Source organism: Geospiza fortis, unplaced genomic scaffold, assembly GCF_000277835.1.
Source record: "Geospiza fortis unplaced genomic scaffold, GeoFor_1.0 scaffold111, whole genome shotgun sequence".
In the NCBI taxonomy this organism is placed as follows: domain Eukaryota; kingdom Metazoa; phylum Chordata; class Aves; order Passeriformes; family Thraupidae; genus Geospiza; species Geospiza fortis.
The window spans coordinates 3,667,929-3,685,958 of NW_005054321.1; the positions used below are offsets into that span (position 1 = coordinate 3,667,929).

The 18,030-nt window shown below is 40.7% G+C and overlaps 1 protein-coding gene across 2 annotated transcripts in view; it reads right to left on the minus strand.

Annotated features, from left to right (window-relative positions):
- Nucleotides 1-18,015, minus strand: part of ENPP2 (ectonucleotide pyrophosphatase/phosphodiesterase 2) — a 57,969-nt gene extending 39,954 nt beyond the window's left edge. Inside the window, exons 1-8 of one of the 2 annotated variants that reach the window (XM_031056737.1) lie at nt 17,694-18,015; nt 17,153-17,255; nt 11,359-11,514; nt 9,202-9,327; nt 7,157-7,217; nt 5,795-5,892; nt 4,740-4,819; nt 2,290-2,409 (exon numbers count right to left, since the gene is read on the minus strand). In XM_031056737.1, coding sequence (XP_030912597.1) covers nt 2,290-2,409; nt 4,740-4,819; nt 5,795-5,892; nt 7,157-7,217; nt 9,202-9,327; nt 11,359-11,514; nt 17,153-17,255; nt 17,694-17,744 — 795 coding nt within the window. In that variant the 5' untranslated portion in view covers nt 17,745-18,015. Of the gene's footprint in view, nt 1-2,289; nt 2,410-4,739; nt 4,820-5,794; nt 5,893-7,156; nt 7,218-9,201; nt 9,328-11,358; nt 11,515-17,152; nt 17,256-17,552 lie in introns of both variants that reach the window. The other variant, XM_005420696.2, reaches the window with a different exon arrangement.
- Nucleotides 18,016-18,030: the final 15 nt, after the last annotated feature.

The following is an 18,030-nucleotide window of genomic DNA, read 5'->3' on the forward strand; positions in this document are numbered from 1 at the left end:
CCTTGTTGCACAGAAAAATAGTAATTTCCAATCCTGTAGAAACCATATTCCACTCTGCAGGTTTTGAATACTTCAGTTTGAGACCCAGGACATAAAAAGAGCCAGCTGAATATGTGATATGACAGACAGGATTCCTTTGATACACAGACCAGGTATCCCTTTCTACCCCCTTAAGTGAACTCTCTCATCTTCCAATACCCAGCTATTTTGGGCAGTCTATGTCAATGTCATTTTTAAAGAAAATTATAAAAAGATGTTAGAAACTGACTGTATCTAACCAATATATAGACAGAGATAACTTCTCTTATAAAAATCTGCAGTTCTCTTATCAAATGTGCAATTCTTGCACATGCAGAGAGAGTATAATTTATATCATATTTCTGCAAGAGATCTATCATCTCCTTATCCAGCTATTGTGGCCACTCTATCAGGTTTACCCAATTTATGTGTTTCCCTCATATTATTGTGTACAGGGATTGAATTATAGTCCTTCCTCTGTGCATTTGCTTCCAATTTTCCAAAGACATGTCCAGTTTATTACATGATTTGTGTGTTTCCTTTTTAACAATTCTTCAGAACAACTGGTTTATTTTATCATCCCTTCTTGGGTATGCAACACCCCCGCACACACACCCCATCCTCTGAGGATTTCATCCAGCATAAGGTCACCCACTATTGCATAACTTTCTTGAACTCTTCTGAGATGAAATTTTTCATCCAGAAAATCTTTTATTCCCTGGAGTAGCATAGGTGTGGGAAGACTTAATATTGTACTTCTAAAATATCATATTTTAAAAGTAGACATTTGTACAAGCCCCAACAATTAGTTCTCCACTAACTCCTACCTAAACATGATTTAGGTAAGATGCAGAATTAAATTTGCAATGCATAATTAAATTCCAACTGCTTAATGAGTTGTCACACAGCAGTTGAGCCACAGGATTATCTAGGAGCTCAACTCCAGACTGGAGCAGGTTTTAACTGTGTGGCTCTGGCTGTAGCTGAGATAAAGAGGTTACACACTGCTGCTCTTTCACTGCTCCTAGTTTTGATCCTGATTCTTTGCTTCCATCTGGAAAGGTAATAGCTATGTTCCTCACCCTGTCTTCTCCTCATCACTCATGCCAAAAGCTAAGCCAGGTCATAGCTAGCTAAGGGAGTGCCTACACTCACTGACAGATTTTACAACAGCACAAATACCTCATTCTGGCTCAGCTACAGCCAGACACATCTGCCTGTCACACATCTGCCTGCAGCTCTAAATTGCCTCATCTCACATTTGTTGAAGACCAAATGACTTGCAGACAACACAGACACTTACTAAGCCTACAACTGTCAGAATAACTCCCTTTAGCTTCTTGGGATATTTCTACTTTAAGAGATTTGAGAGATGATATCGATCAATTTAGCAAAGAGAAATGACAGATTATGGTGCTCCCAAACCCCTTCTGATTTCCTTACCTTTACCATCTCACCCTTTTGTGAGGTTAATTCATCAGAGAGCATTTAAATCATAGTTCCCTAAGCAATCAGTGCAATGAAACGTGCATGCACCTTGGCTTCCTGCACTTAAAACTTACTGGTTTTGCTTTTGTCAAAGCCGCCACAGCATGCACCAGTGGGGAAAGTGCAGCAGAAGCAAAGGGACTGTCTTTGCTGTAGTAACATGGAATACTTGGAAGGACTCCATCTCCTTGCCTAGAATAAGAGTTCCGACCTAGACAAACCAAGTCCAACACTAATCTAAGAGACTGGACCAGCCTCTGCTGCTGTGCTCAAGGTAGAAATTAATTCTCAAGTTTCCACAGCCTCTGGAACAGTGTAACAGGAATCAGGTAACAGTGATTACTTGTGGACTTTAATAATAATTATGAAATTATGCCATACTATGCTGACAAAATATTTACACTAAAACTTCTCAAGAACATTACTAGGACAAAAACCTAGGAAACCCATAATGAAAAGGAAACATTATGCCACAGTAACAAAATCACAGTGTTACACTGCTTCCTCAAGTGAGGGTTTTATCCTAGCTGTGTCTAATTAATATGTATCAGTGCAAGGACCTTTCCCTAGTCAATGGATTTATTATTCTGAAAAGCAAAAAGCCAACTCAAAACATTACATTAAACTGATAGACGGAGGGCCCTCCGGAGGGGAGGGGGTAGGGATTAGGTACAAATTGTTCACATATGGTTTTTTTAATTATTGTTATTGGCTATGTTCCACAGCACAGGGGGAGGGGAGAAAAGGGAGGAAGAAAAAAGTAGGAGGGAATTTGAAACTTACTGGTTGACCTCCCCACCATCTGTGATTGAATTTCTCTCGCCCTCGAAGACTGAAGCTGGCATCAAACACTGGGTCATACATCGAATTGCCAACAATCCCATGTGATTCAGGATAGAGTCCCTTTGTGCAGAAGTAGATTAATTAGTAAAACTCTAATGCACACAAGTGCAGTGCTTCCTAGCTATCTGAAAGTACCACTAAATTATTTTAAAATAAGTATCTTTGTAACTACATAATAGAAAAGATTTTTACTTTCAGATAAGCAGATTTAAATCTGGCTGTAGTAATGAAAGCAGTAAGAGATGATTGAATTGTGCTAAAAAAAAAAAAACTCCTGTTACTCAATACTTTCAAGTTTTTCACACTGTTTAAAAGTTAGTTTGGGGTCATCAAAGAAAAAGTATATATGTATAAAAACAAGATCTGTTTGTACTTTCAGTTCTTCTTTATGAATGCCCTTTCTGGACTAAGTAATTCATTCTCTGGTTGCAAGAGGAACACTTAGCATTTCCATTTTATACTATTTTTATCTTCATGACTGCTTCTGTTAGATAAATTATTTCCAAGAAAAAAAGTTGAGGCAGGTCACCCAAAGCCATGGCTTTATACCATAATTTGTCCTGCAGTAAAAGCAATTCAGAGAGAAGAGCAGAAAATTCTTTTCTCTGGGCACTCTCCTCTCCCAAACTATTCTTTCTCCATAGCTCCTGTCTCATCCATTTCAACATTCTTGCAGTGGCTGCACACACACACAAAAAAAAAAAAAAAAAAAAAAAAAGGGGAAAAACTTCAGCTGAAGGTGGAGAGTCCCTTATGGAAGCTTTTGGAGCACTACCAATGTCACACAGGTGTGGGGACAGCCTGGTTGGCAGCCCTGCCACCGCAGCACAGCGATGGCTCCTCTCTCTGCAGGGCCAGCACAGACACACTCAGCAGCTGCACACTGCCCCCCCGGCTGCTCCAGCAGAGAAACCACTGCTGGTTGTATTCAGGGCAGCATTTCAGGGGTGGTTTTTTTCCCCTAGGAAAACTTTGACCTGTAATTATGCAGCAGTACAAATAACTGCAAAAGCAGGCACAAGAGAGCATAGGAAAGCTGTGACAGTGTATAAATGGTGAGATACAATCCATTTCACCACTTCAAAAAAAAAGAAAATACTTAAATAATATTCTTTAAAATGAAGAAAATACTTAACATAAATAAATACATAAAAGGATGGACAATGAAACAGTTACACATCTATATATTTTTTAAACCTTGCTTCCCATAACACACACTTCGACTCCAGTGCAACATTTTATAATGAAAAAATCCTTCCCAGGAACTTACAGTAGCAAGGGTGTACAAGTTGGGGAATGTTTTTGTAGGGTAAACAGGTCGCATATAAGGAGAATGTGTACCACAAGATCCTGAAAAATCAAATGCAAATGTGAGGAAGCAAAGCTCTTAGACATGGAAAACCAAACAAGAGAAAGTAATTTCTGTGACTCTAAATGATGCAGAAACTAGTTAAATTTTAACTAATTTAAATGAACTTTCTGCTGCTTAACAGCAGTCAGCACTATGGGCAGTAGTAAATCTATTCATGCACTCTTTGTACTTCACAACTGACAACCGAAATAATGCCTCCAGATGACTACAGAACCAGCTATAGTCCCATAGACTCTGTTTTTTTCCTGAGCTAGTCTCCATCTGGAGTCATTAGAAGTGTCTTTTTAAGTAAAACAACATGAGAAACACAGGTTTATTTTAAGTAATAAATACACCAAAGCTGCAGTTTCACGCTGGGCTTTGTGGCCTTTCAAGATCATTGAACCCAACCATAGCTGGCTACACAAATATGAGTGCCAGCACAAACACAGGGGAAAAAACCCTGACACATTTCAAAGGTACAGGCTCACACAAACCACCATGCAATACAGAAAGGCTCAAATATTCAGTGCACCCAGTCCTCCACAAACCCAAGGGGATGCCCATTCCCAGGAGGATGAGTGCAGGGCATGTTTTCAGCCAGTTACCAGGCATCCAAGTACAGCTTCTGCAGCCACTTATCCATACCTCTGACATTTCTGAACCAAGTGGAAAATTTTGTGGGCACCTACCAACTAGCCTGTAAGCATGCATGATATGTATCATGCCCCTAGGAAAACTTTGACCTGTAATTATGCAGCAGTACAAATAACTGCAAAAGCAGGCACAAGAGAGCATAGGAAAGCTGTGACAGTGTATAAATGGTGAGATACAATCCATTTCACCACTTCAAAAAAAAAGAAAATACTTAAATAATATTCTTTAAAATGAAGAAAATACTTAACATAAATAAATACATAAAAGGATGGACAATGAAACAGTTACACATCTATATATTTTTTAAACCTTGCTTCCCATAACACACACTTCGACTCCAGTGCAACATTTTATAATGAAAAAATCCTTCCCAGGAACTTACAGTAGCAAGGGTGTACAAGTTGGGGAATGTTTTTGTAGGGTAAACAGGTCGCATATAAGGAGAATGTGTACCACAAGATCCTGAAAAATCAAATGCAAATGTGAGGAAGCAAAGCTCTTAGACATGGAAAACCAAACAAGAGAAAGTAATTTCTGTGACTCTAAATGATGCAGAAACTAGTTAAATTTTAACTAATTTAAATGAACTTTCTGCTGCTTAACAGCAGTCAGCACTATGGGCAGTAGTAAATCTATTCATGCACTCTTTGTACTTCACAACTGACAACCGAAATAATGCCTCCAGATGACTACAGAACCAGCTATAGTCCCATAGACTCTGTTTTTTTCCTGAGCTAGTCTCCATCTGGAGTCATTAGAAGTGTCTTTTTAAGTAAAACAACATGAGAAACACAGGTTTATTTTAAGTAATAAATACACCAAAGCTGCAGTTTCACGCTGGGCTTTGTGGCCTTTCAAGATCATTGAACCCAACCATAGCTGGCTACACAAATATGAGTGCCAGCACAAACACAGGGGAAAAAACCCTGACACATTTCAAAGGTACAGGCTCACACAAACCACCATGCAATACAGAAAGGCTCAAATATTCAGTGCACCCAGTCCTCCACAAACCCAAGGGGATGCCCATTCCCAGGAGGATGAGTGCAGGGCATGTTTTCAGCCAGTTACCAGGCATCCAAGTACAGCTTCTGCAGCCACTTATCCATACCTCTGACATTTCTGAACCAAGTGGAAAATTTTGTGGGCACCTACCAACTAGCCTGTAAGCATGCATGATATGTATCATGTACTAAAGATTAATTTCTTTGCTGACAAAACCACATAAAGGTCGCTGATTCTGAGCAGCCTTTCCCAAAGCAGCGGCTGCGCGCTGCATTATTCAGGGTGCCTTCAAGTCACCAGTAGATACCACCTAATTTAAAGGGGACTTCTGCCATTTCATCTCCATGCTGACCCTTCTGTTGCTCAACAAAGAAAGCAATTGAGCTGCAGGAGACTGTCTTTCATTTATTGACAGAAAATAGAGGTACTCACTCAGTTTTTCAATATTGGGCATGACCTTGTTCCCCTTCTTCATATATGATGCACGGAAACCATCCACAGAAAAGATGATCAAAGGAGGACGAACAAAGCTAAAGACAAAAGCAGCAGGAATATAAAGCAGCATTTCAAAATTTTAGTTTTTTTAATTTCCACTTGCTCACTGAGCCTCTAGGAAATCCAGAAGTTCAGTTACTGTATAAACTATATACCTATAGTCTTTTACATACTTAAGAGATCATGAGAAACTGATAATCCTCACACTTAGTAACAGCCAGTGCTCACTCACAGCCAGTGAAAGGGCTGATATCCAACATAAAAGACATCTTCCCTGAGCTAAAAAGATATAACCCATAAGGCAAATGCTTATAGAAGGTGATGGAGAAGGAAATTTACCATGCACAAGTACCCAGTCCAACACACAATCTCTAGTTAAAAACCACATATCTCATGATTGTTGGTCTTCTTTCTCAAACAGAAGTCCATGGGCCATTTGGAGCATGCTCTGTGAGGCACAGTTCATTCTAACATACTAAAGATGACAGTATTTCTTATCACTTTATTACTTTTTGAATTTATTACTGCTACTGAAAGTCAAGTCCAAGCAGGCAGATACATGCCATGGATGGACACATCTGGACTTTTAATGTCATTTGCTACAGAGGTTAGCAGCTGTCACTGTCACCAGGAGAAGCATCTCCAAACTATCCTCCTAACAGCACAGGCTGAGCTGCAACCCAGCACAGCACCAGAGCAGATGCTTTCTTTAGGGATAATAGTGAGACAAATGGTTTCAAAAGTTACTTACTTTCTCCATATTACTCATATGCCCAAGTTCCTCACTAAGTCTGTACCCCACTGCAGTTTAGAAATCCTTTCATTTAAGGGCACAATGTTAAAAGAACAAAATTACGCTTAAAAAAAAAAAAAAACAAACGGCCTGAACTGTGCTCACGTATGGCTTAACCTGAATTTTACTGAAAGCAGAACAACCTAGGCCTTTCCACTAACTTCAGAGGAGTCTGGCTACCTTCTCTGTGCATGTAAGTGAAGCAGGCAAACCCAGCAACAGGCGATTGAAGACCAAGAATTCAATATCATCCACCCACTACTCATCCAGCAGCACAAAGGCAAATGCATGACAATTTTATGAACCTAAATTAAGGCAAATATATTACAGTATTATGAGCCTAACTTTCGAAATGGTGAAGCCCAGGAAAGCATCCAACCCACAGTTATTCAGCCTGCATGACAGAGCCAGTGCAGAAACGTGATGGGCAGAGGTCCAAGGCAGAGCTGGGGACCACTGGCTTTGCCACATTTGCCTTTCCAGATGCAAGCAAAACAAACACTTACCCTGCTGGACATTCAGGAGCCTTTATCTCTTCACAGTCATCATCCACCCAGTGGGTTTCTCCTACCAGAAAAGTCACATTGGAGTTTCAAAAAACAAAAAAATACAAAACCTGTGGATACAGCTACAGGTTTCACAGAAAATACATGTAAAAAAATAAAGTCTAGCTCCAGTTAATGGACTGAGTTGTCATACTTCCCATGAGCAATGAGAATGTCTTCACAAAGCTGAAGTGATCTGGTTGTATTCTATTCAACAAAAATATCCAAACTAGCACTTCTACAAGCAGCTCTTAAAACTGAAGTTAAAAGTGTCCTTTTGACCACAGGAGGCGCTGGTAATGCTTTAGACACGGTGGTCATCTATTTTAATTTTTTTTATTTTTCATCTGTGAAAAACAGGTAGTGCTGCTTCTGTCTGTGAATTCCCACCCTTCTACCATCAGTTCTCATGGCTCCATGAGCTGATTCAGCTGGCTAAAGGCATAGAACAAAATTCATTCTGGTGAAGAAAAACAACTCTAAATAGTTTCCAGCTGGCTTAGAGAGGTGATCAGCTCATGGATCAGGTGAGACTCAAGCTAAAAAAAGCATTAAATACTCTTTCAGAGCTACATTAGTTAAAATTACTTTGTGTAATCAACTATTTTCTTAAGGTTTTCACTGCTGAATGCTGTCTATAGAGTGGCTCATGACTTGCATTTTTACAGATCAGCTGGAAAAAAACCAAATTATTAACTAACAACCCTACTTTCTGAACCTGGCACTATTAGAGGAACTGCAATTCAATTAAAAGAACGAAACAAAAAACATCATAGAAAAGACCTGCTGGAAATGTGTGCTGCAGCAATTCCAACTGACCATGACAGGAGGTAGATAGACAAGTTCCAAGGGAAAAAAAAAACCCAACACACTATCCTCAGATGGGCAAAGGCACAAATAAAGAGGAAACACTGTTCTCACATAAGGCTTAGTCATGTCAGTGTTCCAGGGTCGATGAGATAGTTTGTTATTACCCAATTAAATGAAGATTATGTACATTAAAGCTAGAGACATACTAACTCCTCTGTCTTGACCTTGTGAGAGGAAGCTCACAAAAAAGACAGGAACTGGAATCTATACCAGTATTTAGTGGTCTCAGCTTCTGGTTTATTTGGGAAGGGGAAGGACAATCTACAGGAATTTGTTGGAAAATACACACTCCATTTGGATTCCCAACAGCAAAACCCAAGCAAACAAAAAGGCCCATTTTCAGTGTATGGATGGATCTGGACAACTACAATTTTGTCAACACATGTGTTTGCCCAAAATGGTGAAACAATTTCAAACTGTAACCCCTGCCCCCGCAAAGTTAATGAATGAAAAAACCTAAGAACTAGACGAGATACAAAAGCAAAAACCTGTAGAGCTCATTACGAAGGACCAGAAGACCTGCTGTCAATGACAGACACACTAGACAGGCATCCACGCTCTAAAAGAGCAGAGCAGTGATGAAAATAAAGTCCTCAAAGCCCATCCACCCACCAGACAGTGAGGGCTGTTCTGCAGCCATGATGTGTCATGGTCACCTGAAGCCCAGCAATAGCCCTTGCAACTCCTCTTCCACAAGAAACAGAGCCTACAGATATTAGGCCAAGTGGTTTGAGCAGGAGCTTTTGTGGTGGGGGTGGAGAGACGTCTTTGGGACAGAGATAACATATCTAGGAATGCTCCATTCCTTCTGGGATCATTAAATATCCTTGCACACCCTGTGATGCAGAAAACGCATCTGAACACTTTAGAGCTTTGCTTTAAACTCTTCTTCACCCACCTCCACCTCTTCTCTTCCTACCATTACCTCTACAGGCAAAGATAACATCCTTCAACCTATTATTTACCTCTGCTAGCGCCCAGAGAAAATTTACAAGTGTGATTACCCACTTCCCCCACCTCCTAAAAAAAAAAAAAATCAAAGCAAAACAAGGAGAGTTCCTCTTTTAGATGAAGACTCTTTACCCTGCCTTCTATTGGGCTTTGAAAGATAAGAGGTAGAAAGACCGAAGACCCACCTTTGCAAACGACTTGGTAATTTGTACAACAATCTCCTCTACTTAAGCAATCTTCAGAGCAGTGACAAGCATTGTCATCATTCCTGGTTTCTCCACAGCGATCTTTGGTACACTCCCAGCCCCGAGCTAAAATATTCAGTGTAAGCAAGATTGAGAGATTGCAATCAAAACAAAAAGTATTCATTCATGCTATAAGGAAAACACGGCTAGTCGTTAAAGTAGGTATGTCAACCAGAAACAAAAAGGACCCTCATCACTTGCAAGTGCAGGAGAGCTCCTCCACAAACACGTGTGTGAGTATTTCTGCTACCCTCAGGTGTTGTACTCCAGGCTTTGTACAATCTGAATGCCAGAAAAAAAGTGGAAAGGAAAAGACAAAAAAGGATCTTCACAGATAAATGGTGGAACCTAAAGCACAAACTAAGAATTCTGGTGTTTCTTGGGTAACCTTTGCTTTTCCTCACAATTACTGCAGTCCCCCGTTCAATCCCCAGGAAATAAGAAAGTAGAACAGAGATTACATTGATGCAAAGTGATGCCCTACTCCCACCATCAGTTCCTCACCCACAGGGCAGATCCAGCACCAGCCTCAAGGATATGAAAAAGCAAGAGCTGCTCTTCAAGGAAAAGCAAGGCATGGCTGCTGTGAGAACTCCATCTTCTCTTCTCTTGCAAATGAATTTAAGATCTGGCCTGTGTGAATTAGATGCTCTCTCAAGGGTAGTACATTGCTTTGGAACAGGGCCTATGGTTTTAAACATAGGGTCTTCCACAATAAGGCCCACACAAGAAACTATAAAAATCACTTTAGATAACATGCACCCAGTAAAAAAAACACACATCAGAGTAATGTCTTTTATCCCCTTTTCTGCTTCATCTGGGGCTTTTTCCTATAAGTGTGTAATATTTACAGATCACACATGTGATAATTGCCTGAAAAAATGCCTATGGGAGTATATGATCGCTAGCACAACAGCCCCAGGGGCTATACAGTATCCATATGCATATGTGAACAGATGTGTCTGCTGTGGACAGGAGGGTAAGGAACTGAAATTCTGCCTTTTGGTAGGAGACATTGTGCTGAAAGTCCTCAAAAAGAGCCTCTCATTCTGCAGCCATTTACAGCAGGAGCAGAATAGCATCAGCCTCAAAATCAGAAATTTTTGGCCTGGAACCAAACTTGTCTTTCATACTAGATTAGCTCATTCTTTCTGGGTAACAATTTTTGAAAATTATGTAATCATAAACAGAACTGAGGAAGTCAGGACTTTCAAGCATGGCACATCCATGGGCACTGATATTTTCAATCATGACATTTTTCTTCTGGCTGCTTATTAAGTACAACTTCAATAAAGCAAGAACAAGTTCAATGGCAAAAATAAAAGGCACCTGTGTCAACTCTCACCACTGTGCAAACACTGAAGGAGATGGGTACAACTAATAATTTAAATGCACTATGCTAAGAAGTAAAATATAACTCATGTCCCTCTTTGAAGTTTTCCTTGCCTATGACTCATGGAAAAAAAAAAGCCCAAACCAGAAAATGAACCTATTGCTGTATTTCCATCCCCCAGGGTCCAATGAATTGAAGTCAAATGTTTCTACCAGCGCAGTAATATGCATCCTAACACCTGGAAATCAGGATCTGGGACATGGGTAGCAAGACCTGGCTGTCCCCTGGTCCAAGAGGACCTGTACCCCTTCAACAATCCCAGCTTCCAAGGCAGTCTCTCAAATGAGGTTGAATTGCTCCACTATTAAGTTAGCAGTTGGGATGAAAAAGGATGGCTGACACAAAATGACCAACGTCCAATTTTTACCATGGCTTTTGATTATAAACTAGACGTCAGATGGGTGCCTGAACACTGATTATTGCTTTTAACTTTGTGTTAGAAGATCTGCTTTTCAGTGTGGTATCAAGAGTACCCTGCTTTTTCTGCTCCCCACAGTAAGGAGCAATAGGTGCACAGTCCTGCTGCTCCTTGCAAGGAAACCTGGGCTGCATTTTGGGCTGAGCTGAGCCTGCCCAGCCAAAGCAAGGTGAGGAAGAGATGCAGGTTATGCCAAGGAGTGCTGGTTTATCAAGCAGGTCCTGACCACTGGCAGAACCCAGGTGTCATCAGGGCCTGGCAGTGCAGGGCAGGAGACCCATCATACCTGTCTTTAAGCACAGCTCATCAAAGTCGAAGCAGCAGCTGTTGTAGCTCTTGCACAGGTTGTCACAGCGGCAGCCAGGAGGCTCTGCCTCTTGAAGTTCAAAGCATCTGTTTTTGCAGGAGCCAGAGGTATTGATCCAGGGGGAATCTGACAGGACTGTGTGGAACAAGAAACAGGGCAACATCTGTCAGGCTGGCAAGCGATGGGACAGGCAGCTCAGCCCTGAGCCACTCGAACGAGCAAGACCTCAGATGCTTGCTCTGGGAAAGGGAAGGGAGAGCAGAAGAACTGCTTGAAGAAACAAAACAAAAAAAGAACAAATTCAAAAAAAAGTTGTTCTTTTGGGGAAAATAAGAGGAAGCAGCATGCTGTGATAACATCCTGCAAAGAAACAGCCCTGGCTTTACCTCTGTAACAATCAAGAGATCATTAGCAGAAATGTATTGAAGTCTCCAAGGCCCCATTCCAGGAGCTGCAGCTATTCCACAGAAGCAGGCCTTTGTTTTCAGAAACCAAGTGACATTTTCATGGCTGGCTGGACAGTTTACATAGGAAAGGACTCCAATTAATCTACACGCAGACAGCAGGACTTGGTCTGCTACACTGGAAGGTGTCAAATCAATGTGAAGCATGAAAGAATACTTTAAAAAATGCTCTATAAATTAATGGAGAAATAAAGTACGACTTTTTGATGGGCTTTTGCAAAGCACTAAATGATAAAAACTTTTAAAAATACAGAAGTATTTAGAAATCAATAACTATTACATATATAAGTAAATGGAGGTCTGCCAGTCTGCAAACCATGATTAATGTCTTAGACTTCAATAATCTATTTATTAGTAAGGGCCCTTAATGTCAAAGCTGATATATGTTGGCTCTTTGCTCAAAACTTACTATTTTATACACTTTATATATTTTAAAAGTTTTTTCTTGCAGGAGAATCCTACATAACAGCTTATATGAAGCAGGAAAATTGTGTGCTGTTCTCTAAGCTTAATTGTATTTTATGAAATAAAGTTAGGAATGTATGTTATCCTTTAAATATAGAGGCGTTCCAAGGAAAATTTCACAATGCCTTTTGCTCCTTGAGAGACCTATTAAAATTAAGTATTTGAAATTGTCTTCTGTTTTGTTTTCTTTTAGGCCATAGTTTGGTTTTGGGTTTGGCAAACCTCACCATGATTAGGAGTATGACTTTTAGAGGACTGACGCAATGGCACTTTTAGGAAATACTTGGTCTGATATTTTCTTATGTATTTTTCCCCCTACACTTTTACATAGCTGAGAGTTTAGTTTCCACATAAACTGAAGGGAAACCTCTTCCCAAATAAGATGGCATTAAGTGAACACTGTGAGAATGGATGGAAAAGATGATGAAGGGGGCGTTTGGAGGTGACACTGTAGCAGCTGATGTGTCACCAGCTCTCATCCCATGCACTCCACCACTTGCCTTGGAGTGGCACTGACTGGACACTAGCACAAACCAATTCAGGGAGTAGACCTGTCAGAAAATCAGTGCTGCAGCAAGATCATAGGTAAGAAACCCAAATGTATCATGGTTGCAGTCGTGGCTCATACCAAGTTCAAGGCACACTCCTATAATGCTGGAAAAGGTAGTAGCAGACAACTCCATCTCTCTGGTTTTGTGGGGTTTTATTTCAATCAGGTCAGCAGTGCTCAGGGTGAGAAACATCATACACACAGTGAAGTTTCACACTACAGGTACCTACCCTGCAAGCATGCTCTTAGTGAGCCATTAGGATTTTGGCCATCTGAAATTCCAAGGAGATAGAGTGTGCATCTATGCTGGCAATACATAGATCAGTATTTTCTTTGCTTACATTCATAAGTCACAAATCTATGCTAGAAATCAATCACATGACAAGGGTTTCAAATCATTTTAGCACTCTAATTTTCAGAGTTATAAAGCTGTGGTCCTTATTTTTGATGACAGCTCTTTCCTATCAAATGTTTCTGAAAATCTACTACCAAAAATATTTTCATGTTATTGAATCTCTTCCACTACTTTCTTTTTTGGAAGGTAGGTAATATCTAATCACAGATCCAGTAAGCTGCAAATCAAACGTATTAGAAACTTGAAAGTATTACATACCAGCACATAAACCTTTACCTGGACATTATCCTTTTCATTTCAAAGGGCAGAGAGGGAGACCTTTTCAGAGAGCCAAAAAAACCCCCAAAACCAACACATCAACACATGTTTAGGAAAGAGAAGGTGTAAATCTGACTGCAGATTATGTAAGAGACAATTGACTGCATCCTAGGAATGCCTACCTGTTGTAAAGAGCAGCTCATTTGCACCAAAAACCACCCACAGAGAAGCTGAGCAATCTCAGAGCTTGAAGATTCTGAAGAAGTGCTAGGGATCTAGAAGATCTGTCAGAAATACTTCTGTAACAACTGACCAGGTCTTGGGATATGGAGGTCTACATGGCTGTTCAAAATCCCTTCTAGTTCCATCTTCTATAACTGCAAGAAGGGTTTCCATATAATGTAAGAAAGGTTTAGCCCACCTACCTTGTCTAATTTTTTCACATCTCTTGACAACCACCTCATTAGCGATGTAGTGAATTATCCCAAATCACTTAGCAAATTCAAGTCACACATCCTGAGTCAATGTAGGACACTTTCCATATGGCAGCACAAAAGAGAACTTGTTGAATTTCTCCAAATACATTAAGATCACTCCTTTGTTTCTCATGCTTGACCTTGCCTTTGCAGCCAGACCATGATTTTCAGGTCGTGCACAATGCCATGGCACAGGTACTGGTGCATGCAGAATAGTTTGAAAATATGTCATCAGGAGCTCTCTCCCTGGTGAGCACTTTCAAACTAACAGAAACCCTTGTATAGAACAAACTTAGACAGTTTAAAATGATTTTCAAAATTCCTGCATCTCTCCACAGCTCCTACAGTCAGATGTTGCAGCAGGCACTGGGACCTCAGCCTGAAGATCATTCCTTCAGTATTTCATACATAAAGCTTTTCACACTGTTTTCCATCCATTCCTTTTATTGCCACTAAATTCAAAACAGCCATCTAATTGTCTTCTATGTGATAGGTTAGAGAGCAAAGCTAAATTAGGGCAATAGTGCCTTTGTGATTCAGTTCAAGGAAGCTGTTACATTTCCATTTTAAAGGTGTTATATTTATCTTAGAAAGTGCCATATCGAACTATTTCTTTTGATTCTGTCTGATTAGAAGGTTTAAAAATAATGAAATCAATTTATTTACAGTAGTGTTTAAAACAGGATTACACAATATAGACATGCTTACAGAGTCATTATAAAAAGGAGCCTACATAGTAAAAAATTGCCATTTTGGATCCCATAGGGAACAACCAAATACTTAAAACATCTGGAGTGCTAGTTCTGCTAGATGATATGCCTATTATGAACTTGCTTTTCATCTTTGCAATGAGTTAAATCCAAATGGAAAGTCAGGTAAGGGAAAAATACAAGTGTTCCAACAGAAGAAAAGCATTACTCCATTTTTGATTGCATGCTTAAAACTACAGTGAGAAGAGAGAAAAACAACAATGTCTCTCCTTCCAAAGCATTAAGTTATTCTACTGTGATCAAGAACCATGCTTCAAGAGATTACTAAGGCAATTTTCCCTGAAAGTGCTTTAAGAGATGGCTAAGAAAATCCCTACAGCATGTAACTTACAAAGGCAAAGTTAAGGAAAAATGTGAGCTTTGGTTCTCTACTGTATCTTAAAATTTTGAGGAAAAATGTATTTCAATTAAATGTGATACTTTGGAGTGCATTTACAAGGGACTAGGAAAAAACCATGATGATTTTGGCTCACAGCAGAGTTCCATGCTAGATGAAAATTTGCTTACAATCATGGCATACCTCTGGAGAAATAACAAACTGATTTCTACAATAATACTTGGTAAAGAAAGTGTTTTGCCAGCATAAAATAATTAATTCTCAACGTCAAGACACTTGGGAGCAAATAAGCTAAAGAATAGTGATGTTGAAAAAGAATTTATACTAACCTTTTTTTCTGTATATTTCATTGGACTTCTAATGAAGTATAATTGGAAGTCATGCAGTAAAGAGTGACTAAGGTTCTTTGATCACAGTGCTTTCAGTTTGCTAAAACCCTGTACATCTCCAGTGTAACTTTTTACTGTTTATACTGTACTGTAACTATATACATTTATGTTTTGCTATAATTTTTTTTCTCCTGCAATAAAAGTAACCAAGCTATATAAACACAGAATGGACAAAATCCTCCATTATTTTGTCTCTCATTATTGCGCCCTTGACTGTACTACTTCAATGCCAGGTGCTGGGTCAGTCCCACCTGTGAACAAATTTTCAATACATTTCCAAAAGTACCCCATCTCCTGCCCTTTTCAAGAGATCCTGTGTTTCTTCCTACTTTACTGGCATGCTGAGCTAATCACCCTGCTATTGGAAAGAGCACACAGCTACTGTTCCCAGCCCTGGAGGTGTTGAACACTGCTGGCTGGCTCAGCGGGGTTGGCACCAATCAGCTGCCATGGGACCCCAATATCAGACCTCTGGGTCTTTACGAAAAACCAGCTGAGCCCTGCCCTAGACAGTCACCAGTGAAAGCAAAGCAACTGCCACTCAGCTGTAGAACACTTGAAATGCAAATCCTTCCCATCCCTATTACAGACACTACACATCTGTTCTACAGTTAACATCGTAGAAGATTTTTAGAAATTATTTTTCAAGCAATTTTTCTTTTACGGCTTAAAAGATCAAAAGCAACAGCCACTATCTTCCTGATTACCTAAAATGCCTCTACTCAGTGACCAGCAGCCCTGACAGTGGCTGTGATTAGACACCAATTCCTCAAAGAGGGAGGACAGGAGGACACAGATACATTACCAGGAACACAAAAATCTCTGGCCACAGCAAGCAATCTTATAATTAAACTTCACACGCTATCATTACAGACAGGCACTGCAAATGAAACCCTTTTACTTCAGTTACGTTAACCAGCTCTAAGGCAATGACCATGAGTTTCCCTTCTCCTGCCAAAGGAACAGAGACACAACTCAAGCCTGCTTTTTCTTGAATAAAAAAAGACTAATTGTCTGGTTTATACATTTTTCCATTTGGACTATGCTTGAGCTCACAGAACCCTATACTGCCCCACAACAGTTCCTCCTGCAGCATGTTCTTGCTGTCTTCCAAAGAATAAAAGTAGCAGGCGTAAGAAAAGCAGAGGACGCGGTGACAGCACATCTGCACGAACACCTGCTCTCCTCTCCCAGCCCTCTCCGCTTTCAGATGTCTGCCGTCTACTGTTCACAAACCAGCATGACCTCAGGAGCCACAGAAATCCCAAAAGCTTTTCTCACCAGTGCCTCTTGAAAGCATTAATCAAGTTTCTAGAAACCGCTTCAGTGCTACCAAAATAAATCCACCACCTTTAAAGCCATCAGGGAGTTTCTCTTAGCGCTAGAAGGAAGCCGTGCGGAGTACAAAACACAGCAAACACTTCACAAGCTGAGGAGACCGGTCTCTGTGAGACTGACAGTGCTCAGTCCTAAAATAAGCTAAATTTTCCATAGTCACATGCACACAGAGCAAAAGTTTAAGTAAATAGGAGACCTATAGGTGAGTCCCAAAGGTCAACTGACTCGGGCTCAGTGAGTTATTTATTCTTCTCTATATCCTAGAGGGAAAAGGAACAAGCAAACTACTGTTACAGAGTAGGAATGGTTTCTAACCACAGTCTATAACATAAGGGTATATGGTGATGTACAATTTATGTTAGTTACTGTACCTGAGACGGGGCCCTCATCCCATTCTTCAGATCTCCTAAATCGATTTGTTGTAAATCCCATGCAGACATTTACTCCAAAGGCAAAAGCAAATAAGGATATAACCTGCAAAAGTAAAACAGCAAAGTAAGCAAAGTGTGCAAGAAGCAGGACTTTTGCACTAAGAGCATTATGCATAAAGGGCAGAGATGGTCCTCAGTACATTGGAGCTCCCTAGCACTGCAGTTCCCATCACTGGAGCAGCAGCTGACAGCGTCACCGTTGGAGAGTAACACAAACCAGAAGGGGTTTATGAATAAAACATCTCTTTCTGGAGCTGAAACGCTCCTTTTTGTAGGAACTTATTCAGGAGAGACGGGCTACTCCTCCTCTAAAAGCAAACACGCTCCTCTCCTCTCCTACCTGGTGCGAGTGGACGCAGCCCTGCTTAGCCATACCAGGGAATTCTTGAAAAGCCTACACCGCGTTGTCGCCTTTTTTTATAGTGAGCGCGGAGCTCTGTTTGCTCGGGGAGTTGAGGCTATTAGCTACGAGTAATCCCACCTGGTGAGGTTGACAGGCTCGTGTGATTTGTCCAGGGGGTGATTTCATCATGTTTCACTCACAAATCGCAGCTCCGAGTGCAAGAAGCTCCAGGCATCATCGCTCGCTACGCCCTCCCCCCAAACGCGCACCCGCGCGCTTTTATGTGGTTTCCTCTGGCAGAGCAGGGCTCGCTTGTGCTGCTGCGGCCAAGAGCTGTTCCTGCTCGTTTTATTCTCCTCACAAAAGTAACATGCTTAAAAGAGAAACCAAATGCGGCTCCATCTGGCTCAGAGAAGAAGAGGGGGGAAGCTCGCTGGGGGCTGCGCGCTGCAGATCTGCCGCTGCCGCCCCCACA